This window comes from Neoarius graeffei, chromosome 1 (assembly GCF_027579695.1).
Source record: "Neoarius graeffei isolate fNeoGra1 chromosome 1, fNeoGra1.pri, whole genome shotgun sequence".
In the NCBI taxonomy this organism is placed as follows: Eukaryota; Metazoa; Chordata; class Actinopteri; order Siluriformes; family Ariidae; genus Neoarius; species Neoarius graeffei.
The window spans coordinates 87033686-87056095 of NC_083569.1; the positions used below are offsets into that span (position 1 = coordinate 87033686).

Sequence of the window (22410 nt, forward strand, 5' to 3'; positions counted from 1 at the left end):
GCGCTTTGGAGTGTCGGCTTCCGACGGTCCATCACTATCTGTACTCAGGCATGGTGGCCAAGTGGGAAGGTGTCGGTTTCGCAAACCGAAGATCATAGGCTCAATCCACATTCATGCTGTGTAAAAAAAAAAAAAATACAAGGGAGTGAATTGGTGGCGGATGCTGACCAAGATAACGATGTGAGGGCACGCTTTATCTGGAGCCGCGCACCTGAGACGTTAGAGAACAAGTGAAACACTACTTTAACATCCTACAATTAGTAAGACAGTGCTATGAGCATTCTGAAGCAGTAACCTCCCTTCAGTGGCAGCGTTACCTTTATACACCTGCACCTACCTGAGTGGACTGGCTGTGCTAATAGCATTAGCACTGTTAGCTATGCAGCATAGAGACACGAAAGAACCTGCTTATGAACAACTTACACGACTACTGTTTGGTAGACCAATTTGTGCTGGTGGTTGTGGATTCAGAGCTTCCTCCCTCACCTGTGACACTGAGCAAAACTCTGGTATCAAAGAAAAGTCAGTCACAATACTCTTTGATATGGACAGCACAGACATTGTGCAGAAGCTCTCACTGGTGTTTAATTGTAGAATTGATACACTTGAGAATAACATAGAGGAGCTGATAAAAGACAAGAGAATGAAGATTGAAGGACGAAAGAAAACAGTTGACTTTGCTTGAGCTGAGATCCGTGATGTGAAAGGGAAAGTGACACGTGTTGAAGAATGAACCCGCATAGTAGAGAAGAAACTACACCTGATGGAGCAATGGATAGCTGAGCTGGAGAGTTACTCACAGCGTGGGAACCTGTGACTCTATGAAGTAGCCAAACACATGGATCAAAATGTACTTCAAGAGGTGATGCAGATCTGCCAGACAGTCTTACCCGAGTACCAGGCCAAGTTTCCTGAGGTGATCAACACAGTACATCGGCTCGGTCAGCCAATGGAAAGACGACTCCAAACCTCAAGCGATTATCCTCCAGTTCACCTCACACAGCTACCGGGATGCAGTCTGGAAAACAGGAAAAAAAAAAAATCAACTCTCCTCCAAAACAACAAACTGTTTTGCTGAGGACCTGTCCCAGACTGCCAGAGAGAGAGACGATGGCAGCTCTGGCCCTTGGTGGCCAAGAGACACCAAGAAGGGAAACGGCATACTTCATTGGTGGTTGGGCTTTTGTCAACGGGACTGAACTGACTCCAGCTACCTGAGGCCTGATGAACATCTACCATGACTGTATAAGTCGCACTGACCATGATGCTTTAAATAGTTAATATACTGTTGAGTTTGTTTCTTTCATAGCATGGGTCACCACCCGATAAGTCTGATCAGCACAAACTGCTCAGGTGAATTTATGTTGATTGAGCTGGGGGTTTTATTTTTTATTTTCTTCTTACACAAAGCCTCAGTTCAATGTCACTGACTTTGGTTAATTGTTTTGAGTGATTAATACCTGATGCAGGTTGGATTTGCAATAGAAAACTTAAGGAACTGTGGTTAATTTATGTTTAACTAAGATACTTCATAAAAATTTGAATGGTGCTGCCCTTGACAGTGGGTTCCCGTATTCTGTTTTCTTCTGAACCTATTCTGTTCTCATTTTATTATTGTTGTTGCTAATACGTTCTTGTCTGATATTACTCTCAATGCCAGGGAGTTAAGAAATATTGCAAAGCATAATGCAATTTTTTTTGTCTCAAAACAGCATAAAACTGACTTGTTTTATTCAAGTCACACTCAGTTTCCAGTGATGTAAGATTATGGAGGGCCCAGTGGGGTAACGATCTCTGGCTGGCTCATGGACCTGAACACACTGCTGGGGTTGACACGCTAAAATATACTTTCTCTGGTAGTATTCTACAGACTGTGACACAGCAGGACAGTTTCTTTACCAGGTTATTCGCATTGAAAGGTTTACTTTTTTAATTGTGAATATTTTGGCTAAAACTCAAAATCTGAGAATAATAAGTTGCTTGAAGTGCGAGAGACTCACACTGAATATACTCTGAATAAGTTTCCAAACACTGGTATCGTAATCGGAGGAGACTTGAACATGATTCTGGATCATAATAATGTATTTGCTCCAAACTGAGAGAGTGTATTTAACTTACAATTTCTGTTGTATGTTAGTTTATGGCAGTCAGAATCTTTCTTTAGTCCAACTCCTATAGAACAGGGAGGAAGTTCAGCCATTTCTAGATGTCTAAGAACAAACTCATTTATACTGATCTCAAATTGAAAGCAACTACAATTAAATTCCCTAGTCAACTATTCAAAATATCCAATCCTTGCAAAGAAACACATTCAGTTAACATTGGTAATTTCTCTCAGTGCTCTGTATTACAATGTATTTAATATCATCCAAGCAATATAATGTTATCTGAACAAGTATGCAGTTTACAGACTCTAAAACTAAGATATGAGCCACCTGTTCTGGTATCAAAGGTCACCTATTGTGCTGTGTTGATATTGATAAGGCTGGCTGTTGACTGGTACACAATAGCTGGTCATTGATTGCTAATGTTACACAGTCTTAGATTAAAATCAATTTACAAATAATACTGAGCATTAATTGAAATTTCATTTAAAATTGAGGAAGAAACATGTCTCCTAACCTACTTGAGCCTTACTGAAGCATTTATTAACCCTCAAATATCAGTTATATGAAAAAATATAAAAAATTTGAATTTGCCTGCATCTCTGAAACCGTTGGAGATAGGAAGCTCAAATTTTGGGGATTAACTTCTTTTAATAGTATCTCTGAGCCCTCCAAATTTCATTGAAATCTGAGATGGTCGAGCATAACCTCTTGTTGATTTGGCATGGAATGACCCTGCTGTGAAGAAAACTATTTCATTCAAGCTGTTGAATATAGAAGGTTTTAAGACATGCGAAAATGCCATTCACAAGGTTACATCACATGCTACATCATTGTACTTTTGGATTTCGCTGAGAACTACTCTTTCTTGGTACAGGATGCAGCGCAGGGGTACCACTGGAACAACAGCCAGTGCACCCTTCATCCATTTGCTGTTTACATGAAGAGCAGAGATGATGGGACATATGAAACAACATTCATATCTACGTGTCATAAGTGACTGCCTGAAGCATGATACTGCCATTCACACATTCTTAAAAGCAGCGATTCCATACATTCAACAACTCAGTCCCCAAATTTCTAAACTTGTATATTTTAGTGATGGATCAGCTGCCCAGTACACAACCACAAACTGTACAAATCTGTTGCATCACCAGGACGACTTGGGTATGACAGCTGAATGGCACTTTTTTGCTACTCCCTATGGAAAAATCACCTTGTGACAGGATAGGTAGCACCGTGAAGCGTTCTGCAGCTAGAGCCAGCTTACAGGCAGTTACTTCACAACACATACTGACACCACGAGATCTCTGTGTGGGCAGAAAAAACCATAAAAAACATCCATTTCATTTGGATTGAAAAGGGGGAAGTAACAAGCAATGGAAAAGTTCTTCAGAAGAGACTTTCAAAGTCCTCAACAATACCAGGAACAAGGGACAACCACTCATTTGTTCCCATCTCAGAGAGCCAGTTGCAGATCAGCAGAGTGTCTGGTGGACCAAGCTTCATTGTGGACATGAGTGGCACTCATCCCCAGGTTGTAGATGATGCTGTGAAAGGTTACACCCTGTCAGACATGATCCCAGGAAAATATGTTGCATGTTTGTATGACCAGCAATGGTGGATTGGTAATATCTGTGCAATATCGGAGGAGGAACAGGTGGGCAAGTACAATTTATGCACCCTCATGGTCCTGCAAAGTCTTACAGTTGGCCCAGAAGAGAAGATATCCGTTGGGTTCCACTGATACACATCATAAAGATCATAGATGCACCAATCACATCAACTGGTAGACAATATGTAGTTCCATCTGGTGTGGTGAAAGAAATTGACCAGTTACTCAAACGCTTCAAATAGACATACCAAGTCTACATACATAGAATTAAATTTGTGTAATTGACTTTTGTGAGATTTGTAAATCATTTGTCATATTTACAAATATACTACATATATGTATAGTCAAGAGAATTTGAATTAATAATGATGTAGCATGTGATGTAACCTTGTGAATGGCATTTTCGCATGTCATAAAACCTTCTAGATTCAACAGCTTGAATGAAATAGTTTTCTTCACAGCACCAACTTCATATTTGGTACATATATCAATTAGACCTTGCTCTTTTGACTGATCTAAATTGTTTTCTGGTAGACCTTGTCAGATTTTTGCTATAAGCATTCAAATTACAGACGCGACAAGCTTTTTTCCATTTTTAGGGGCCTGTATATGAGACAAATATAATTTGTCACAGATATAACATGTTTTCCTGATAATACTATAACATGTCTAGTATATTAAAAAGAATCAGACATCTGGTGTCATTAAAACTGGAGATACAGAGAGCCAAAAGTGCTACCATGGACAAATGTACATTCCAGGAAGCCATATTTGGCACGCCATAAATCTGCAAATATGTCACATACAAAGCTCTCCTTCTGTATACAGAGCTTTATTATATCAAAGAATCTCATCTCATCATCTCTAGCTGCTTTATCCTTCTACAGGGTCGCAGGCAAGCTGGAGCCTATCCCAGCTGACTACGGGCGAAAGGCGGGGTACACCCTGGACAAGTCGCCAGGTCATCACAGGGCTGACACAGACACACACAACCATTCACACTCACATTCACACCTACGGTCAATTTAGAGTCACCAGTTAACCTAACCTGCATGTCTTTGGACTGTGGGGGAAACCGGAGCACCCGGAGGAAATCCACGCGGACACGGGGAGAACATGCAAACTCCACACAGAAAGGCCCTCGCCGGCCCCGGGGCTCGAACCCAGGACCTTCTTGCTGTGAGGCGACAGCGCTAACCACTACACCACCGTGCCGCCTATCAAAGAATCATGTGTGCAAATTTGAGCCATTTAGTGTGAACAGTTCAAAAGTTATTAGCCATCAAACTATGGATGTTTGATTGCAACACTTGTCTCGATCTGCTTATCTGGGGCTGGGTCGTGGAGGCAGCAGTCTGAGCATGGAAGCTCAAACTTCCCTTTCCCCAGACACCTCAGCCGGCTCCTCGGGAAGAACACCGAGGCGTTCCCAGGCCAGCCGAGAGACATAGTCCCTCCAGCGTGTCCTGGGTCTTCCCCGGGGCCTCCTCCCGGGGGGACATGCCTGGAACGCCTGGGAGGCATTCACCAAAACCCTTATGGAGAATCAGTCAAGGACTGTGACGTCGCCCGGTATGGCGCAGCCGGGGCCCCACCCTGGAGCCAGGCCCGGGGTTGGGGCTCGTATGCGAGCGCTTGGTGGCCGGGCCTTTGCCCATGGGGCCCAGCCGGGCTCAGCCCGAAGCGGTGACGTGGGCCCGACCTTCTGTGGGTTCACCACCCACAGAGGTAGCCGTAGGGAGCCGGTGCAGTGTGGATTGGGCGGCAGTCGAAGGCAGGGGCCTCGACGACCTGATCCCTGGACACAGCGGCTAGCTGTAACACTTGTTTTTATGCTAAATATGGGGCCACGCCCCCTTTTTGAAGGCTTAATATCTCCGAAACTAGTGGAGATGTTGGCCTAAAATTTTGCACAGCAGTTATTAGTAACAAGGACATTAAAATAAAAAAATGAACAAAATCTGAGATGGTCAGTCGGGAACTTTCTCTAAAATTTGGTGATCTCGCGCGGAAATTAGAGTTTTAGTAGTTATGATCTGTACAAAATTCCTCGAAACAGTTGTTGTGACAATGTAGCTATATGGCCTAGTGTTACCTACATAGATGTTGGAATGTACATTCTCACTGCATTTTCTCTGTTTTAATTTTTTTAAAGGTCCCATGGCATGAAATTTTCACTTTGAGGTTTAACGTTAAAATGGGTTCCTCTGACCTTCTTAAGTCACCCCAGTGGCCAGAAATTTCATAATGTGTAAACCAAACTATGCCCAATATTTGAGAATGGCGCGTCAAAACGGCACGTTGAGAAGCTCTTCCCTTGCCGACGTCAGCAAGGGAGATGATCCCCACGCCCCCCCCGGATTCCCACCCACCGTATGGATTGCCCGCCCAGTTGTGAGGAGACCATAGACTACACAACATGGCACCACCTAAGCGAGCGAAACATGGAAGTTGTGCTGTACATGGATGTGACAACACAGAAAGGAGTCTGTTTTTACTGCCGACGGGAGAGCCCCTGAAGACGCAGTGGCTTAATTTTATTTACTTCAATAATACGCCGTCGAGTCTACCTAAGACGGTGTATGTTTGTCGGAAGCATTTTACTGATTAATGTTTCCACAACTTGGGACAGTACCGGGCAGGTTTTGCACATCAACTGTTACTGAAGCCTGGGTCTGTGCCAAGCATCCCTGCCGCATCAGCCTCAAACACCGAACAAGTAAGTGCATAACTGGTCGTTTTGCCGTGTTTTAAAATCGGTGCCACGTTAGCCTAGCAATGGCTACATTAGCTGTGCAGCTAACCGCTTCCTGCAGTTAGCCAGGTAATCTGCGCTACAAAACTAAAAAGCATGCAGCATCGCTCTGTTAAACGGAGTTTAGTCTGGAAATTGACTGTAACTTATGAGCTTATGTTTGACTATTGCTCCACAATGCATGTCTTCTGTTGGATAAGCGATATGTTGCTGTAGTTGCTGCTTCTATCTTCTTTGGTTATGGAGTGCGTGTTCAAGCCTAGGGTATTATACGTTCGTAAACTACCACTCTGAACACTCTCACTCTTCTCTGTGTCACGTTGAGTTTATGAAAGGAGTCCGAGGGAGAACGGGGTTTTGTCTTAGCAGCGTGGCTACAGGCGCTGATAGCAGCAAGTATGTGTGTGCACGCAAACACTATACTACTATACTACTAGTGTTGTACACACATTTTCCCACTCCCTTATTTAGACTTGTGAAGCAGTTTGCTCAACTGCTTGCGCTTCTGCTTCGGGGTCGGGCTCCGGGTCAAAAGCGAAAGCTTGGACTGTTGCTTGACCTGCCATTGCTACTGTTCACACACAGCTAGCATGGCCGCAGCTTGGTCAAGCCCCTCCCCCCATGGCCCGCCCCCACCCTCTACCCTTCCCCGCCTCCTGCTTCTCATTAGCAAAACGACGCACTGGGAAAAGCGCTGAAATGGGGCTTTCTCCCAGGAGGCTAAATTTACGTGCCGAGGGTTCATTTCGAGAAAGGCTGCGGATATAACATCCGGAAGCCTCCACGAGCCCGTTTAAAGCATCAACAAACCACCATGCCATGGGACCTTTAAATTGTTGTTTGCTGGAAGAGAAGAGCAGGGACTATTGAGAATCGAGCGGCTGTGGTTTATTTACACTTGATATTAAAACTTGTAGCGTCCTAGCAACCACCACAAAGACACTTACAAAAAGCCCAGAAATTCCTCCTTACCCTGGCATAAACGATACAGGATTTATCTTGGTGTCCTGATCACCAGATCTTTAACCCAGCCACATATAAAAAGTTGTTCTCCTCCATGCTCTTCCAGGTTTTCATCTGTTTGTCCGTGTAGAACGATGTCTGCAGCACCAGGGTGTTTGAGATGTCGGGGAACTCAACGGATGGATAATTTTCCAATTCATAGGAAAAATCTTTCTTTACTAGCGAGTAAGGATCTATCCCATCGCAAAGAGCAACTTTCTGAAGGTATCCTGACTGTGTATTGGCCTCTAAACTGTGAAAATTGTCAGAGACGGTTTCACTTGCTCTTTACATGACAACAGCCAAAACAGTTTGACTGAACACCACTTCATTCACCGGAAGTAAACTCACAAGCAAAAGTCATGTGACTGAATACAACCTATATTCTATTCCAGGTTAACCACTCGCAAAGAACGACTGAAAAATCTTCAACTCCGTGGACTGTCAGTGAAGAAAGTGGCAGGATGGTGGCTGCACACTGACTGTATGGCAGGCCTCGGAGAGAGCTGTTCTCACACAGCATCGTTATTGTGGGCTTGAAGCTGGAGTGAAACAAAGGGATTCACTGACAGTGACCAATAAAAAGGCGGACTGGGTTCTTCCTCCTGCTGTGAAAAAAAGTCTCCTACTCCCGGATCAGAGATATTTCCTTTCTAAAGAAATGCCCAAGTCAAGTTCCTCAGCCACAATCAGAAGTTCAAGACAAAGTTCTAGGGAAAGAAAAGAAAAGAAAGCAAGTACAACTTTATTCATCACACACACTTGTGAAATTTCCTCTCTGCATTTAACCCATCTGGGGCAATGAACACACACACACACGTGAGCAATGAGCACACACACATACCCAGAGCAGTGGGCAGCCATGCTAACAGCACCCAGGGAGCAGTTGGGAGTTAGGTGCCTCGCTCAAGGCTGTCCCATATTAACCTAACCACATGTCTTTGGATTGTGGGGGAAACCAGAGCACCCAGAGGAAACCCACGCAGACACGGGGAGAACATGAAAACTCCAAACAGAAAGGCCCTTGCCGGCCGCTGGGTTCGAACCCAGAACCTTCCTGCTGTGAGGCGACCGTGCTCACCCCTACACCACCGTGCTACCATTATGTGAAAGGGGAGAGCGCAAACGCAGTCCCCCACTACCAGAAATTCTCTCATCTCATTATCTCTAGCCGCTTTATCCTGTTCTACAGGGTCACAGGCAAGCTGGAGCCTATCCCAGCTGACTACGGGCGAAAGGCGGGGTACACTCTGGACAAGTCGCTAGGTCATCACAGGGCTGACACATAGACACAGACAACCATTCACACTCACATTCACACCTACGGTCAATTTAGAGTCACCAGTTAACCTAACCTGCATGTCTTTAGACTGTGGGGGAAACCAGAGCACCCGGAGGAAACCCACGCGGACATGGGGAGAACATGCAAACTCCGCACAGAAAGGCCCTCGCCGGCCACGGGGCTCGAACCCGGACCTTCTTGCTGTGAGGTGACAGCGCTAACCACTACACCACCGTGCCGTCACCAGAAATTATGCAGTTGAGAATTCACAAAGGTCAGCACAGCCTGAGTGCAATGGCTGGGCCTCACCTTGAGCAAACCACCTTCTTGATCATGGTGTTGCCCCTGCCAGGGAGACGGTAATACTGTTTATCTTTTTCTCTGTTTGAACGATTGGAACCACAAACAGCGCAAACATGAACCATATTTAAGACAGATTAATCCTTGCTTACAGGAAAGACGATGTCTGGTTGTCCCCCAGTAGACGCTATCATGTGATGTGTGACGTCATGTGCAAGGAGTCTATAATATCAGCCAAATTCATCCAGATGACAGACAACTGTGTGATCAAAATATGACCATCGAAGAAGTCTCTTATGCAATTGACCATCTAAAGGTGAACAGATCTCCCAGTGCTGATGGTCCCTCTGCTGAATTTGAGGAGACCTTTCCAGAAGAGTTGGCCCCCTTTATAACTGAAGTCATATTAGAAAGTACTGAAGTAGACACTCTCCCCCCCAGTGACTCAGGGCTTGATTACTTTCATTCCCAAACCCAAAAACCATCTCATGTCTATTGATAACTAGCGACCTATTTTCATTCCTGAATAATGACAAGATTTCTGCCTCCATAAGTGCTAAACAAATTAAAAATGTATTAGATTCAGTTATTGATGAAGTTCAGTCAGGATTTTTAAGAAAAAAAAAATACATATTTCTAATAATATCAGGTTTGTCCTTGATTTGATTGATTATTCCTTCTTCTGTCCTGATGACCGCTACATCCTCTTTTTGGACTTCTATAAACAGGGATGTGATTGGCCAAGGACAAAAAAAAGCAGGAAAATATAGAGACCCATAATGCGACATGGCAGCAGGGTGGTGTGGTATGGCGCGGCAACGACGTGGTGCGGCAACAATGCAGCCACTACACACAGTAACCTCATTTTGATACTTTTAATGACAAGTGCAATACGCAAACATTTAGTGCCAATTTTCATCATTGGAAAACAATTATTTTTAGGGCAAACAACCTCAAACATCAAACAGTAGGTGCAGATATTAGAACAGGTGATGAGCACACACACTTTTTTCAAAATATGCACAATAACAATGTCAGTAAGTGTAGTATAAAGTCAAGAAGTGTAACAAAGTACAAAGTCAGGAAGTGTAACATGGACATAAGTGAAAAAACACTAAACTCCCTCATCAACAGCTTTAATGTCAGGGCTGTTCACTGCAAGTCTGGCCATAAGTCCAAAGTATGCTAGAAAAGATATAATAAAATAAATTATACAATTATGACACAATCCCTGCATATTTTAGCCAATAAACACAAACTGCAGTACACATGAACTTGGTCTATCACCAGTATACTGACATTGTTATTATGCAGCATGTATGATAATGTGCTATGCAGCCAAGATGGACTATAATAATAGTTCAAGTTTTTCATCAGCATCAATGATGTTGATATTATGTTGCCTACACTTATGTTATTATGAACCACATTGAACATTCTGTAATTAAGCAATATAACAAGGGTGGGAGTGTGGCTGTTCCTGGATATCCTCACAGGTGTGGTTTAGCTGCAGGCATGAAGCCGGGGCTGAGAGTAATCAATGAGTATTGCTATCTTGGCAAGGCATTCCAATAATCTCTACCAACTCAACTACAGAACAGGGTATACTGTACAGCAATCCTTAAATTAAATACCTTTTTTTTTACTACCTTTAGATTTTTACACCATCATGACAGAGTTGCAAGTGTTAATCAGTGACCTTTTGCAATGTGTACACAGATTTTTAACATGTATGCTATACATACTAGTGTTTCAAATGACAAACCACCAGTGAATTGCTATGACGTCGGCATCAAACTGTTGAGACCTCAGGTTTGAGACGATAATCTTGATAGGCTAAAGCCCACCATTTAAACAAACTGATGCGAATTGTAGCAGACAGAATTTCAATCAAATTAGGACACCTCATAGTCAAAAAAATAATACCTCTACAACCAAATTTAACACTTAATTGCTTTGTTCACTTAATGCTAACATTCTAAAACCTTAGTAACATTAGGAAGCCATCTTATGCGAACGGCTAGGCAATTGCTAGGCAAACAATTTTGTTAGCTGTGGCAAATCATGTTGAATGCTGACACACGAAACTTTCCTTTCCCAAAAACAAAAAAATGCCTTTTTCCAACTATACAAGTAAATCATCTAAACACTTTCAAGAGGAGAAATGTTTACTCACTGATACCTGCCGTTTTCATTTTTTTCAACCTAGCCTGATAGCTACACATTGACCAACCTGGCTAGTACCATAACTGGCTAACTAAGAAACATTTGACTAACGTTAGCATTAATACCACCGTGGCAAATCTTGGACATTGAGATCAGTGAAAAACTATTAGATAATAGACATGCAAACAAATACATGAAAACAATATTAGCATGCTACGTCACACACGAGAGTAGGGTGACAGCTGCATCCATTCCAACAACAAACTGACTACTAACGTGCGTGCGTCTTACATTACTTGACTCGGGTCACAAAGGTTACTCTCACGTTATGCATAATGCGCTTTTTTTTTTTATTATTATTGGCACTGCTTAACCTAGGGTAGGTTATTATGCGCACGCGTGGCTCATTGGAGTTGCCTATGGATAATGTGGTCCTACCCTAGCCTAGTAAACTAGACCCACCCGCCTAGCGGCCAAAAATATTTTTGCCTACGAGTGGGTCTAGCCTCGGACCATATCAGCAACACACCCCGGGCATCAAATCGTGCCCGCCAATCACAACGCAAGGTTTTTGTTTGGATTCTTTGGGCGGGCTTTTGCAGGAGTGACAAGGCTGCGCGACGCTGGAGAAAGCGCTATTGAACAGCGCTCGTTTGACTCCGCTTTGGAATCAGTTTTAGAAGAATTAGACTTGGAGTTTTCGTTGAAACATGAGCAGGAAGAGGCTCTCCGCTCATTCCATGATCGCTGAAGCTTCACCAAAACACTCGACGCTCCAATGGTGTCCCTCTTCACATGCTGTTTGTTTACCCCATAGACATATAAACAGACGCCGCATTGAGCTGGTGGCCCGTTGCTGGGATACGTCAGAGTGTCCGCCATATTTGATGTGGCAAATCTTCCCCGTAAACCAATGTAAGTAAATGGACTGAACTTCATAAAGCCCCTTTCTACAATAATATTTAACTCGATGCCTTTTATTCACCCATTAAGACACACACGTATATATTTGGGAAACAAACAGGCATCAAAACAACACCTATAACTTTTAATGTGATGGTTATAAATAGTGTGCAAAATACCCTGTACACTGCAAACTAGCGATAGATAGCTCAGGTAAGCTAATCAGTCAGCATACCGTAGCAAGCTACCAAAACCTGAGGCCACAATAACCAACCTTAATATGATAAATGACTTAACCAGACTGAATATGATAAATGATGGAAATAGTGGAAAAACTGGAAATAGTGAATGAAAATAAAAATTGCCTGTTTTATTTATTGAGTCACCACACAGACCTACTCTCGTTGAATAAAGTGAGCTGAATGAGTGCCAAACTGAGTTCGGCCAGGTTCTAACGTCATACCAAAACAAAATACATCACTGATTCCTTCACATTCAGAAAGGTTAAAAACGTTCATCATAGTGTGGCACTGTATTATCTAATTCTCACTGCTTATAACTATACACCTCCCCAGTGGAGATGAGCTGGGAAACTGAAGACTGAAGGAACAGTATTGAAAAGTATTTTTCCAGTCTCACCTGTGAAAGGTAATCCCATGTGATCTTGTTTGGACGGTAAACCTGTTGGTACAGTTAAACGCAGCACATGAATGAGGCATCTTTATTCTCAGCTACTGTCTAGACGCTATACCAGACGGTTGAAGAATCTCCACTTTGCCACATCCAATATGGCGGCGAGGATGACGTATGATTCTACGCAGAATGCGGCATCTATGTTTATGTGTCTATGGTTTACCCTCCCCCACTGCTTTCTGTCGCTCTGACTACGTCACAGTCACTGTTGCGCCGATTGATCAGAGCATTGGCCTATACGCACAGAGACAGTTTGAAAGACAACGGGTTGTTCCTACCCACACCCTTCGGAAACGTCTACAACCGAGACCAGACTAAATATTCACATTTAGTCTGGCTTGCCAGGCTAGTCCTACCCTACCATACGTATTTGCATGTGTAGCCTGGTGAGGGGTGGCCTCTGGTGGAGAAAGGTGGAATTTTACCTTCTTTATGTGCTGTACCTTTAAGAAATCAAAAACGCGAACGGACTACGGCAACCCCACTAGGCCATTGAAGGGAGGCGTGACTTCCTGATAGGAAGAACCGGGAAGATTCACAGGAAAAGCGAGGTTGGGGGGTTAATGGTTTAAAAACCCTGTTATAACACTTGAGTGAGCAATGTAAGTTCGTACATTTATACTTAAAATAGTTCAAATACAAATGAAGTGTCATTGAAAAATTTGAGTTTGAATGTTCTGGTGCACGTAGCAGATGGAGTTTGATTGGTCTACCGTGTATTGGAGACTGGAGAAACGTGGGTGATAGTTGCTAGTAACGAAAGTGAGTATGATTTATAAGACTGTACCGCTTAATTTTTAATTACCAGTAACAATGATGTTATTTAGAGAATAATCAACTGTATGGTTGTTCCGTTCACAGCCTGTCCACTGCCGTATTTTTGGGGTTTATTGGTACTGTAACGTGTCGAATCCATTGTTTGCACTGTAACGTATGGGATGTGGTTTATTCCCCGCGCATTTTATGTGTACTACTTATACATTTCGTAAGCACTCGGTTAGGTTTTCTGGTGTTTTGTGTTTGGTAAGATTGTTTCAAGAATAAGACACCTGGTTCACAGAGGGGGACCAAATTGTTTTGATTATATAAACAAACTCTTATCCCGGGCTTCAACTAGCCTACTGGGAACTTTGGTTTTCAATAAATCCATTTTATATTCAATTGCATTTGTGCGCTGTGTGTATTTCTCCCGGCTACAAATCTTGGTACCAGGAGTGGGGTTACTTGTACATATAGGCGCCCAGGGGTGGTGAGTTATAGTGCAAACAATCCAAAATACGGCAGTGGTGAAGAACGGCTCGGGTCCAGTGAGGAGGAGCCAACCTGGTGTGGTCAGATCACTGTGCAAGGGAGCGTGCGGATTGCAGACAAGGCCAGGTGTGCGTCGTTGGAGGGGACGGCATCCATCCACTCCCAGGGGACACCGTTGCAGAGACGTTATCCTTTGATTAGCGTGCTTTAAGGACTGAATCTCTCAGGATGGACGTATCGATTAATCTTGAAAGTGAGGACCCTATACAGGTGGACATTCAAGCACAGTTGACTAAACTTAGAGAGGAGCATGAAAGAGCTATGGCTACCATTGCAGGTTTGCGAGGTGAAGACAATAGATCTTATGTCTATATTTCCAGGGAGCGTCACATTGCTCCCTTTAGCGGGGATCTTGAGAAAGATGGGAGGTCAGTGGATAACTTCATTGAAGAGATTGAGAGGGTTCTCCGTACAATGGCAAATCGGTCAGCTCATGATAAGTATGATTTTGTCATGTCATTACTGAAAGGGTCTGCTTTAGAAGAAGTACGACTTTGCACAGATGACAAACCCATTCTGGTGGAAGACTTGTATAAGCACTTGAGGGAAGCGTTCACTGATAAACGTAGTGTGCCCCAGCTCCTGCATGATTTCTATAGCTGCAAACAGAGAGAGGGTGAGGACATACTTGACTATTCCCATGCCGTGCGGAAGGCCTTGCAACAGGTTGTCAAACGCTCACCTACTTCAATTTCCAATGTGCAAGTGGCCTTGCGGGACCAGTTTGTGGAGGGGATTCGTGAGCCTACTCTGAGACGGGAACTTAGAAGATACGTGAGAGGTAAACCCGCTAGCACAATGGTAGAAGTGCGTGAGGAAGCTAGTCTCTGGACAATGGAGGAGCCCTCTGCACATGCCAAATCCACCAAGAGTAAGAGTAGAGCATCTGATCAGGGAGATGAGGCCTACTGTGCAGCAGTTGGCGCCTCGGGACAAAATCCCATGAGCTTGAATGACGTTTTGAAGGTGGTGTCAGAGCAAGGGAAGCAAATTAATGAGCTAACACAAGCAATAAAAGACCTAACAACTCAGACAGCAACCACCTCCAGGGTACAGCCCCGGGCTCCTTTAAGATTTACACAAGATGGTAAGCCAATCTGTCTGAAGTGTCAGAAAGAAGGCCATATCGCCAAAGAATGTCCACAGAAATACAAGGTGAGGGGGGTGGTTAACTCTGGGGCTCAGGGAAACGACCCACCCCAATTGCTGTGAGCCAGGCAATTCGGGGAGAAAATACAGGCTCAAAGATGTTACCCTCTCATGACGTCTTATTGCAACGAGCAGTAGGCACTTGTCCAGTGGTAGAAATTAAGGTGAGGGGTGTACCCATTTCTTGTTTGCTGGATACAGGGAGTCAAGTGAGCACCATTACTGAAAAATTCTTCTATGAGCATTTGGGTGGGCAGGACAAAGATGTCCTGTCTACCACTGGGTGGCTCAAGTTGACAGCAGCTAACGGATTAGACATTCCGTATAAGGGGTATCTCGAGTTGGAAGTGGAGGCTATGGGGATGAATATCCCTCACTGCGGGTTCTTGGTTGTGAAAGACCTACACGATTCGCGGGGCTCAGCTCCAGGCATAATTGGCATGAATGTCATCAGCCGATGTCGTCAGTTGGCCCAAGCTGAATTTGATACCACATCGGGAGGGAAACTACTTTCTGAATGGAGGACTGCATTCCAGAATGTACAGGAATGTAGACCTGACAAAACTGTGATGGTGAGGACAGCGAGTAAAGGGTCATTGTATGTACCGGCAGGGGCAGTCACCGTCGTCCAGACTCGAGTACAGGCTGCAATGTTGAAACGGGAAGGGCCATGGTTGCTAGAGCCTAGTAGAATTTCGCTACCTGGAGGGGTAGTGGTCATGCCTACTTTGGTCAATGTGCATGGTAATTGGGTTCCTGTTCAAATTTGTAATTTGTCAGAGGAGGATGTATGGCTCCATCCAAGAACCCGGCTAGGTGTTCTGATGCCAGTACAGTGCATGGATAATGAACAACAATGCGAAGTCAGGTTTCAACGCATAGCAGCAGACACTGAGCAGATATCTTTGGACATGGGTGAGAAGGACACAGACACTAACATAACAAACCTCTTGGATAATCTGGATGTGGGTGGCACAACAGAACAGCAGACACAGTTGCGATCGGTATTGTCCAACTATGCGCAGGTGTTTGCTGTGGGGGAGGAGGATCTGGGATACACAGATAGAGTAGTTCATGAAATTAAACTGGTCGATGATGTCCCAGTTAACCTACCTTACCGCAGAATCCCGCCCACTCAGTATAAGGAGGTAAAAGAGCATATCTCCCAGTTATTGAGAAAGGGAGTCATACAGGAGAGCTCAAGCGCTTATGCCTCACCGGTAGTGGTGGTTAGGAAATCAGATGGCACCATACGTCTTTGTGTTGATTATAGGAAATTAAACCAGAAAACCATGCGTGATGCATTCCCCTTACCCCGCATCGATGAGAGTTTCGACGCTTTGCGAGGTGCAAAATTCTTCTCCAGTATTGACTTAGCCAGCGGCTATCATCAAGTAGCAGTCGCGGAACATGACCGCCATAAGACGGCCTTTACAACTCCGTTTGGCCTTTATGAACACCTAAGGATGCCGTTTGGAGTCTGTAATGGGCCCGCGACTTTCCAAAGATTAATGCAGGCAACCATGAACGACTTGGTTTTTCAGATTCTGTTAGTATACTTAGATGACATTTGTTTGTTCTCTAACACTTTCAGTGAACACTTGGAGAGATTGGATCTTGTACTAAGGCGATTGCAAGAGACCGGTCTAAAGGTAAAGATTGAGAAGTGTCATTTCTTACAAGAAAGAGTGACATTCTTAGGGCACCAAATCTCTGCTGAAGGAATAGGAACAGATCCTCACAAAATAGCTGCGGTAAGGGAGTGGCCAGTACCCACCACGTTAAAAGGATTGCGTTCGTTCCTGGGGTTCTGTAGCTACTATAGGAGGTTTGTTCAGGGATTTTCAAAGATAGCAGGTCCTCTGCATGATTTAGTGAATGTGTGCCTTGATGTGGGGCCCCCTGCCAAGGTCAATCAGATGCTAAACACCCTATGGAATGCTGAATGCCAGAAGGCCTTCGATGAGTTAAAGGAGAAGTTTACAAGCGCACCTGTGCTGGGTTTTGCAGATTTTACTGCTCCGTTTATTGTTGAAACTGATGCGAGTGGACTTGGGTTAGGAGCTGTACTGTCACAGCGGCAGGATGGCGTTATGAGAGTGATTTCTTATGCAAGTCGGAGATTGCGAAATGCTGAGAAAAATGACAAAAACTACAGTAGCATGAAGCTAGAGCTCTTAGCCCTAAAGTGGGCGATAGTGGAAAAATTTCGTGGTTATTTACTGGGAGCTAAATTTACTGTCATTACAGATAATAATCCACTGTGTCACCTCAACACAGCAAGGCTAGGAGCCATCGAACAAAGATGGGTGGCACAGCTGGCGACATTTGATTTTGACGTACAGTATCGCCCAGGGCGTTGTAATGCAGCTGCAGATGCCCTCTCTAGGCAGCCCTTAGCAGGGGAGCCTCAGGGTGCCCCAGAAGACATTGAGTATGACAATTGTACTGTGATTTGCAACGTGATGAGGAAGGGTACAGCTCTGCATTCTGAATTGGCTGAAATGGGCATGGCAAGATGTGAGGCAAGAAAGATACGAGCCTCTAGTGCAGTCACTCCCCCTATAAACCCGGCTCAGGGATCGACACTTAGCCTCCCGGGATATTCGAGAGATGAATTGTGTATGTTTCAACGTCAGGATCCAGTTCTTAGTGAATTTAAAACACTTTGGGATCAGAAACATAGACCAAGTGGGGGGGACAGAGCAGTTTTGTCGAAGCCTTTAAAATCTTTGCTCAAGCAATGGGTCCACATCAGGGAGTGTGATGGGCTACTGTATCGGGTGGTGCATGATGTAAGATACGGTGAGTGCTTCCAGCTCTTGATCCCTGAGGTTCTGAAAAGACAGGTCCTTGAGAATGTGCATGATGCCATGGGCCACCAAGGCATCGAGAGAACCTTACACCTCTTGCGGCAACGATGTTTCTGGGTTGGGATGTGGGAGGATGTGGACCGATGGATAAAGAGGTGTCAACGTTGCATCTTAACTAAAATGCCACAGCCAAAGATTCACCCGCAAATGAAGTCTTTCATAGCCAGTAGGCCACTGGAAGTAGTGGCTGTAGATTTTACAGTGCTGGAGCCTGCAACAGATGGTAGGGAAAATGTGCTAGTGGTAACAGACGTTTTTACCAAATTCACACAAGCTTACCCTACACGAGACCAGAAGGCAAACACCACAGCCAGGATTCTTCTCAGAGAGTGGTTCATGAAATATGGCGTACCGGAAAGGTTGCATTCAGATCAGGGCCGCAATTTTGAAAGTGAGGTAATTGCGGAGCTGTGCAAGTTGTATGGCGTCAGGAAGAGTCGCACCACACCTCACCATCCCACAGGAAATGCTCAATGTGAGAGGTTCAATCGGACCCTCCATGAGTTGTTGCGCACTCTGCCCCCTGAAAAAAAACGTCGTTGGCCTGAACACTTACCCGAGTTAGTGTATGCCTACAATGTGACTCCTCACTCAACCACTGGGTACTCTCCCCATTACCTACTCTTTGGAGTGGAACCCCGATTACCAGTAGATGCATTGTTGGGACGGGAGGGCCCTGGGGTTACCAATCAAGACTGGTTAGCTGTGCATCAAAAGAGGTTGAAGGAGGCCCACGCCCGAGCCAAGGCGTTTACAGAACAAAAAGCAGCTGAGAGAATGGCCTTACAGAAAGGAAAGGTTTATTGTCCACCGATTGATATTGGGCAGGTTGTATACATCAGAAATCGACCTCAAGGACGTAACAAAATTCAGGACGCTTGGCAGTCTGCCTCATACCGGGTAGTTGGTATTAAGGGGACTACGTACACCCTAGAACCTATTGGGGGGGGGCCGGCTAAGAGGGTGAATAGGGTGGACATCAGGCCATGTGCGGGTGGGGAGTTGGTTGACTCAGACCCTGAAAAGAGCAAGCGCAGACAGCCTCTAGAGTCAGTCAGAAGCGAGGACTCAGAGTCGGGCAGTGAATGCTCAGATGATGAAATGAGGGGAGAACTTGTTCCCATTGATGAAGTGACTGGTAATACAAGAGTGGAAAATGAAATTGGGGTCGGAATGTCCAATGAAGAATATCTAGGGGCTGAAGGGATAGCCCAGCCTCACCCTTATGAGGATGAGGGCACCGACCCTGAAGAAGATACCGGTTCAGAATCAGCCAGTATCCCTGTCTGCATCCCCCGTAGAAGCACAAGGCAGAATGCCGGACAACATTCAAACTTGTACCACCAACCTAGATCAGTGTTAGAGTCTGGTCCAGTTTGTCCCACTCAGGATTCAAATTGATATAGCAGTCCTGTGCAAAGAGGTTAAGGTGACACTGATAGTCATCGAGGACGTTGACTCCTTAGCAGGGGAGAATGTAGCCTGGTGAGGGGTGGCCTCTGGTGGAGAAAGGTGGAATTTTACCTTCTTTATGTGCTGTACCTTTAAGAAATCAAAAACGCGAACGGACTACGGCAACCCCACTAGGCCATTGAAGGGAGGCGTGACTTCCTGATAGGAAGAACCGGGAAGATTCACAGGAAAAGCGAGGTTGGGGGGTTAATGGTTTAAAAACCCTGTTATAACACTTGAGTGAGCAATGTAAGTTCGTACATTTATACTTAAAATAGTTCAAATACAAATGAAGTGTCATTGAAAAATTTGAGTTTGAATGTTCTGGTGCACGTAGCAGATGGAGTTTGATTGGTCTACCGTGTATTGGAGACTGGAGAAACGTGGGTGATAGTTGCTAGTAACGAAAGTGAGTATGATTTATAAGACTGTACCGCTTAATTTTTAATTACCAGTAACAATGATGTTATTTAGAGAATAATCAACTGTATGGTTGTTCCGTTCACAGCCTGTCCACTGCCGTATTTTTGGGGTTTATTGGTACTGTAACGTGTCGAATCCATTGTTTGCACTGTAACGTATGGGATGTGGTTTATTCCCCGCGCATTTTATGTGTACTACTTATACATTTCGTAAGCACTCGGTTAGGTTTTCTGGTGTTTTGTGTTTGGTAAGATTGTTTCAAGAATAAGACACCTGGTTCACAGAGGGGGACCAAATTGTTTTGATTATATAAACAAACTCTTATCCCGGGCTTCAACTAGCCTACTGGGAACTTTGGTTTTCAATAAATCCATTTTATATTCAATTGCATTTGTGCGCTGTGTGTATTTCTCCCGGCTACACATGATTCACGAGGGTCGCATTTTTATGCCTGAAAATCCGGAAGAATCACATCCTCGAACAATACTGCATGTCATCAATAAACCCGCTAGAAGGGAATAGAATACGAAAAAAAAAAAAAAGTGTCCTGTATGCGTAATAGTTAAATAATATTGGCTGGCATCGAATGGTCTATCAAATATATTCCATTCAGCGAGCATGATACTGAACGAGTCGAAGACAAGTAGCTGAATGGAACATAGCTGATAGATCATGAAAAAAGCCAGCCAATATTATTATTAATGCACATTCGATGGAACAATTATAGATTTTACAAAGTGTTAAGAACAGGGGCCTTTCAGGTGTTCAGTGCAGCTTTCGCTTTCAAAATTCTCTCAAAATCTTCTGCCTTTAACGAAGCAAACCTGGCGGCCATGTTTGTTTACAAACTGTCCCAGTTGCTCACTTGTGCGGAAGTTTTACACGCAAGATGCATCTTATTGCATTTTCAATTCACTGCAACAGGTTACTGCGGGCGCCGCTGGCAGAACAGAGAAATGCCGATACACTTCTCATTGAATATTCGCATCATGTTGTCTTGACAACCATGCAATGTCGTAAACCATATTCAACGCTCATTCTCCATTGGGTAGAGTGACGTGATAGACGTAGGATAAGTGATACGCTAACAATATTGCATGCTATCAAACCAAATGAACGAAACCTGCTAGAAGGGAATAGAACACGTTTTTATTCCATTGAAAAAAAGTGTCCTGGAAGTATAATAATTCCCGATATTTCACTCCGATGAGGTCACTCCCAGTGATTTCCTGTTGACTGGATGCATGTTTGTCAACATGGTGAACCGGTTCAAAATTACGATTCTTCTGATTAACTTGAGGATTTTTTTTTTGTGTGGATGTATCGATATATTATAAAGATCAGGGGTTCCCAAACTTTTCCATGCCAAGGCCCCCCGAACAGCATTAGCTTCTGGCCGGGGACCCCTTTGCAAACCCACAGACAATGCTACAAAATATGTAAAGAAACATCAACTTTTAGAATCTTTTCTCTTACTTTTATTCAATAGTCAATAATTGTTACATTTGTTTAGCATAAGAATATTATTAACTAACATGTTTTCAACACAAATATTTTCGCACTGAACAATAAACTGTATAACCTCCTGTAGTACCCGATTCAACTCGTTATCCATCCTTTTTACGACCAGTGCCTCGCGATGGAGCGTGCAGTGTGTGGCCACTACATGCAGGGCCTTCTGCTTAATGAGCGCGGTCACTCCACTGATCTTCCCGGTCATTGCCGCGGCTCCGTCCGAACACACCCCCACACAACAGGTCCAGTCCAATCCGTTAGACTCGATGTAACGTCCAAAACCTGAAAAATGTCTTTCCCAGTAGTTCTTCTTTCAAGTGCTTTACAAAATAGTATTTCCTCCACAAATCTTTCCTGTGAAATAAATCTGATGTACACAAGCAGTTGGGCCTCATTGGATAAATCTGTGCTCTCATCCAGCTGAAGTGCGAAGTATTCGCTGGCTCTCACCTGCTCCAACAGCTGAGCAGATACGTCTTGAGCCATGTCACCAATCCGTCGGCTCACGGTGTTAGAGAGTGGGACAGCATCGATTTTTTTGGCAGCATCCTCACCAAGCAATTCTCGGACAATGTCTTTAGTGGCTGGTAAAATCAAATCTTCTCCAGTTGAGTGAGGTTTAGCACGAGCAATGTGGTACGAGGCTAAAAATGATGCCTTCAGGGCCCGCTCGGGGACAGTACGGTAGCTTGCTGGGTGAATACAGCAGATTGCCTGACCAAATGCTCTTCTTTGCGTCTGAAGAAATCTACTGTTTTTTTGGCATCTGTCGGATGTTTTTGTACCAAGTGGCGCTGAAGTTTCGAAGGTTTTAAGCACTCGTTTGACAGGGTCTCCAGACAGAGGACGCATTTCGGGAAATCATG

General features: G+C 44.3%; 1 protein-coding gene and 1 pseudogene across 8 annotated transcripts in view; both read right to left on the reverse strand.

Moving 5' to 3' along the window:
- LOC132866213 (splicing factor 3B subunit 2-like) overlaps positions 1-22410 on the reverse strand; it is a 77133-nt gene that overhangs the window by 1930 nt on the left and 52793 nt on the right. For 4 of the 8 annotated variants that reach the window (XM_060898895.1, XM_060899133.1, XM_060899189.1 and 1 more), the window contains one exon: positions 12749-12809. In XM_060898895.1, the coding sequence (XP_060754878.1) occupies positions 12764-12809 (46 nt within the window). In that variant the 3' untranslated portion in view covers positions 12749-12763. Of the gene's footprint in view, positions 1-890; positions 1019-10186; positions 10245-12748; positions 12810-22410 lie in introns of those variants that run through there. The other 4 variants (XR_009650581.1, XR_009650559.1, XR_009650558.1 and 1 more) reach the window with 2 other exon arrangements.
- LOC132896988 (U1 spliceosomal RNA) lies at positions 8965-9119 on the reverse strand (annotated as a pseudogene).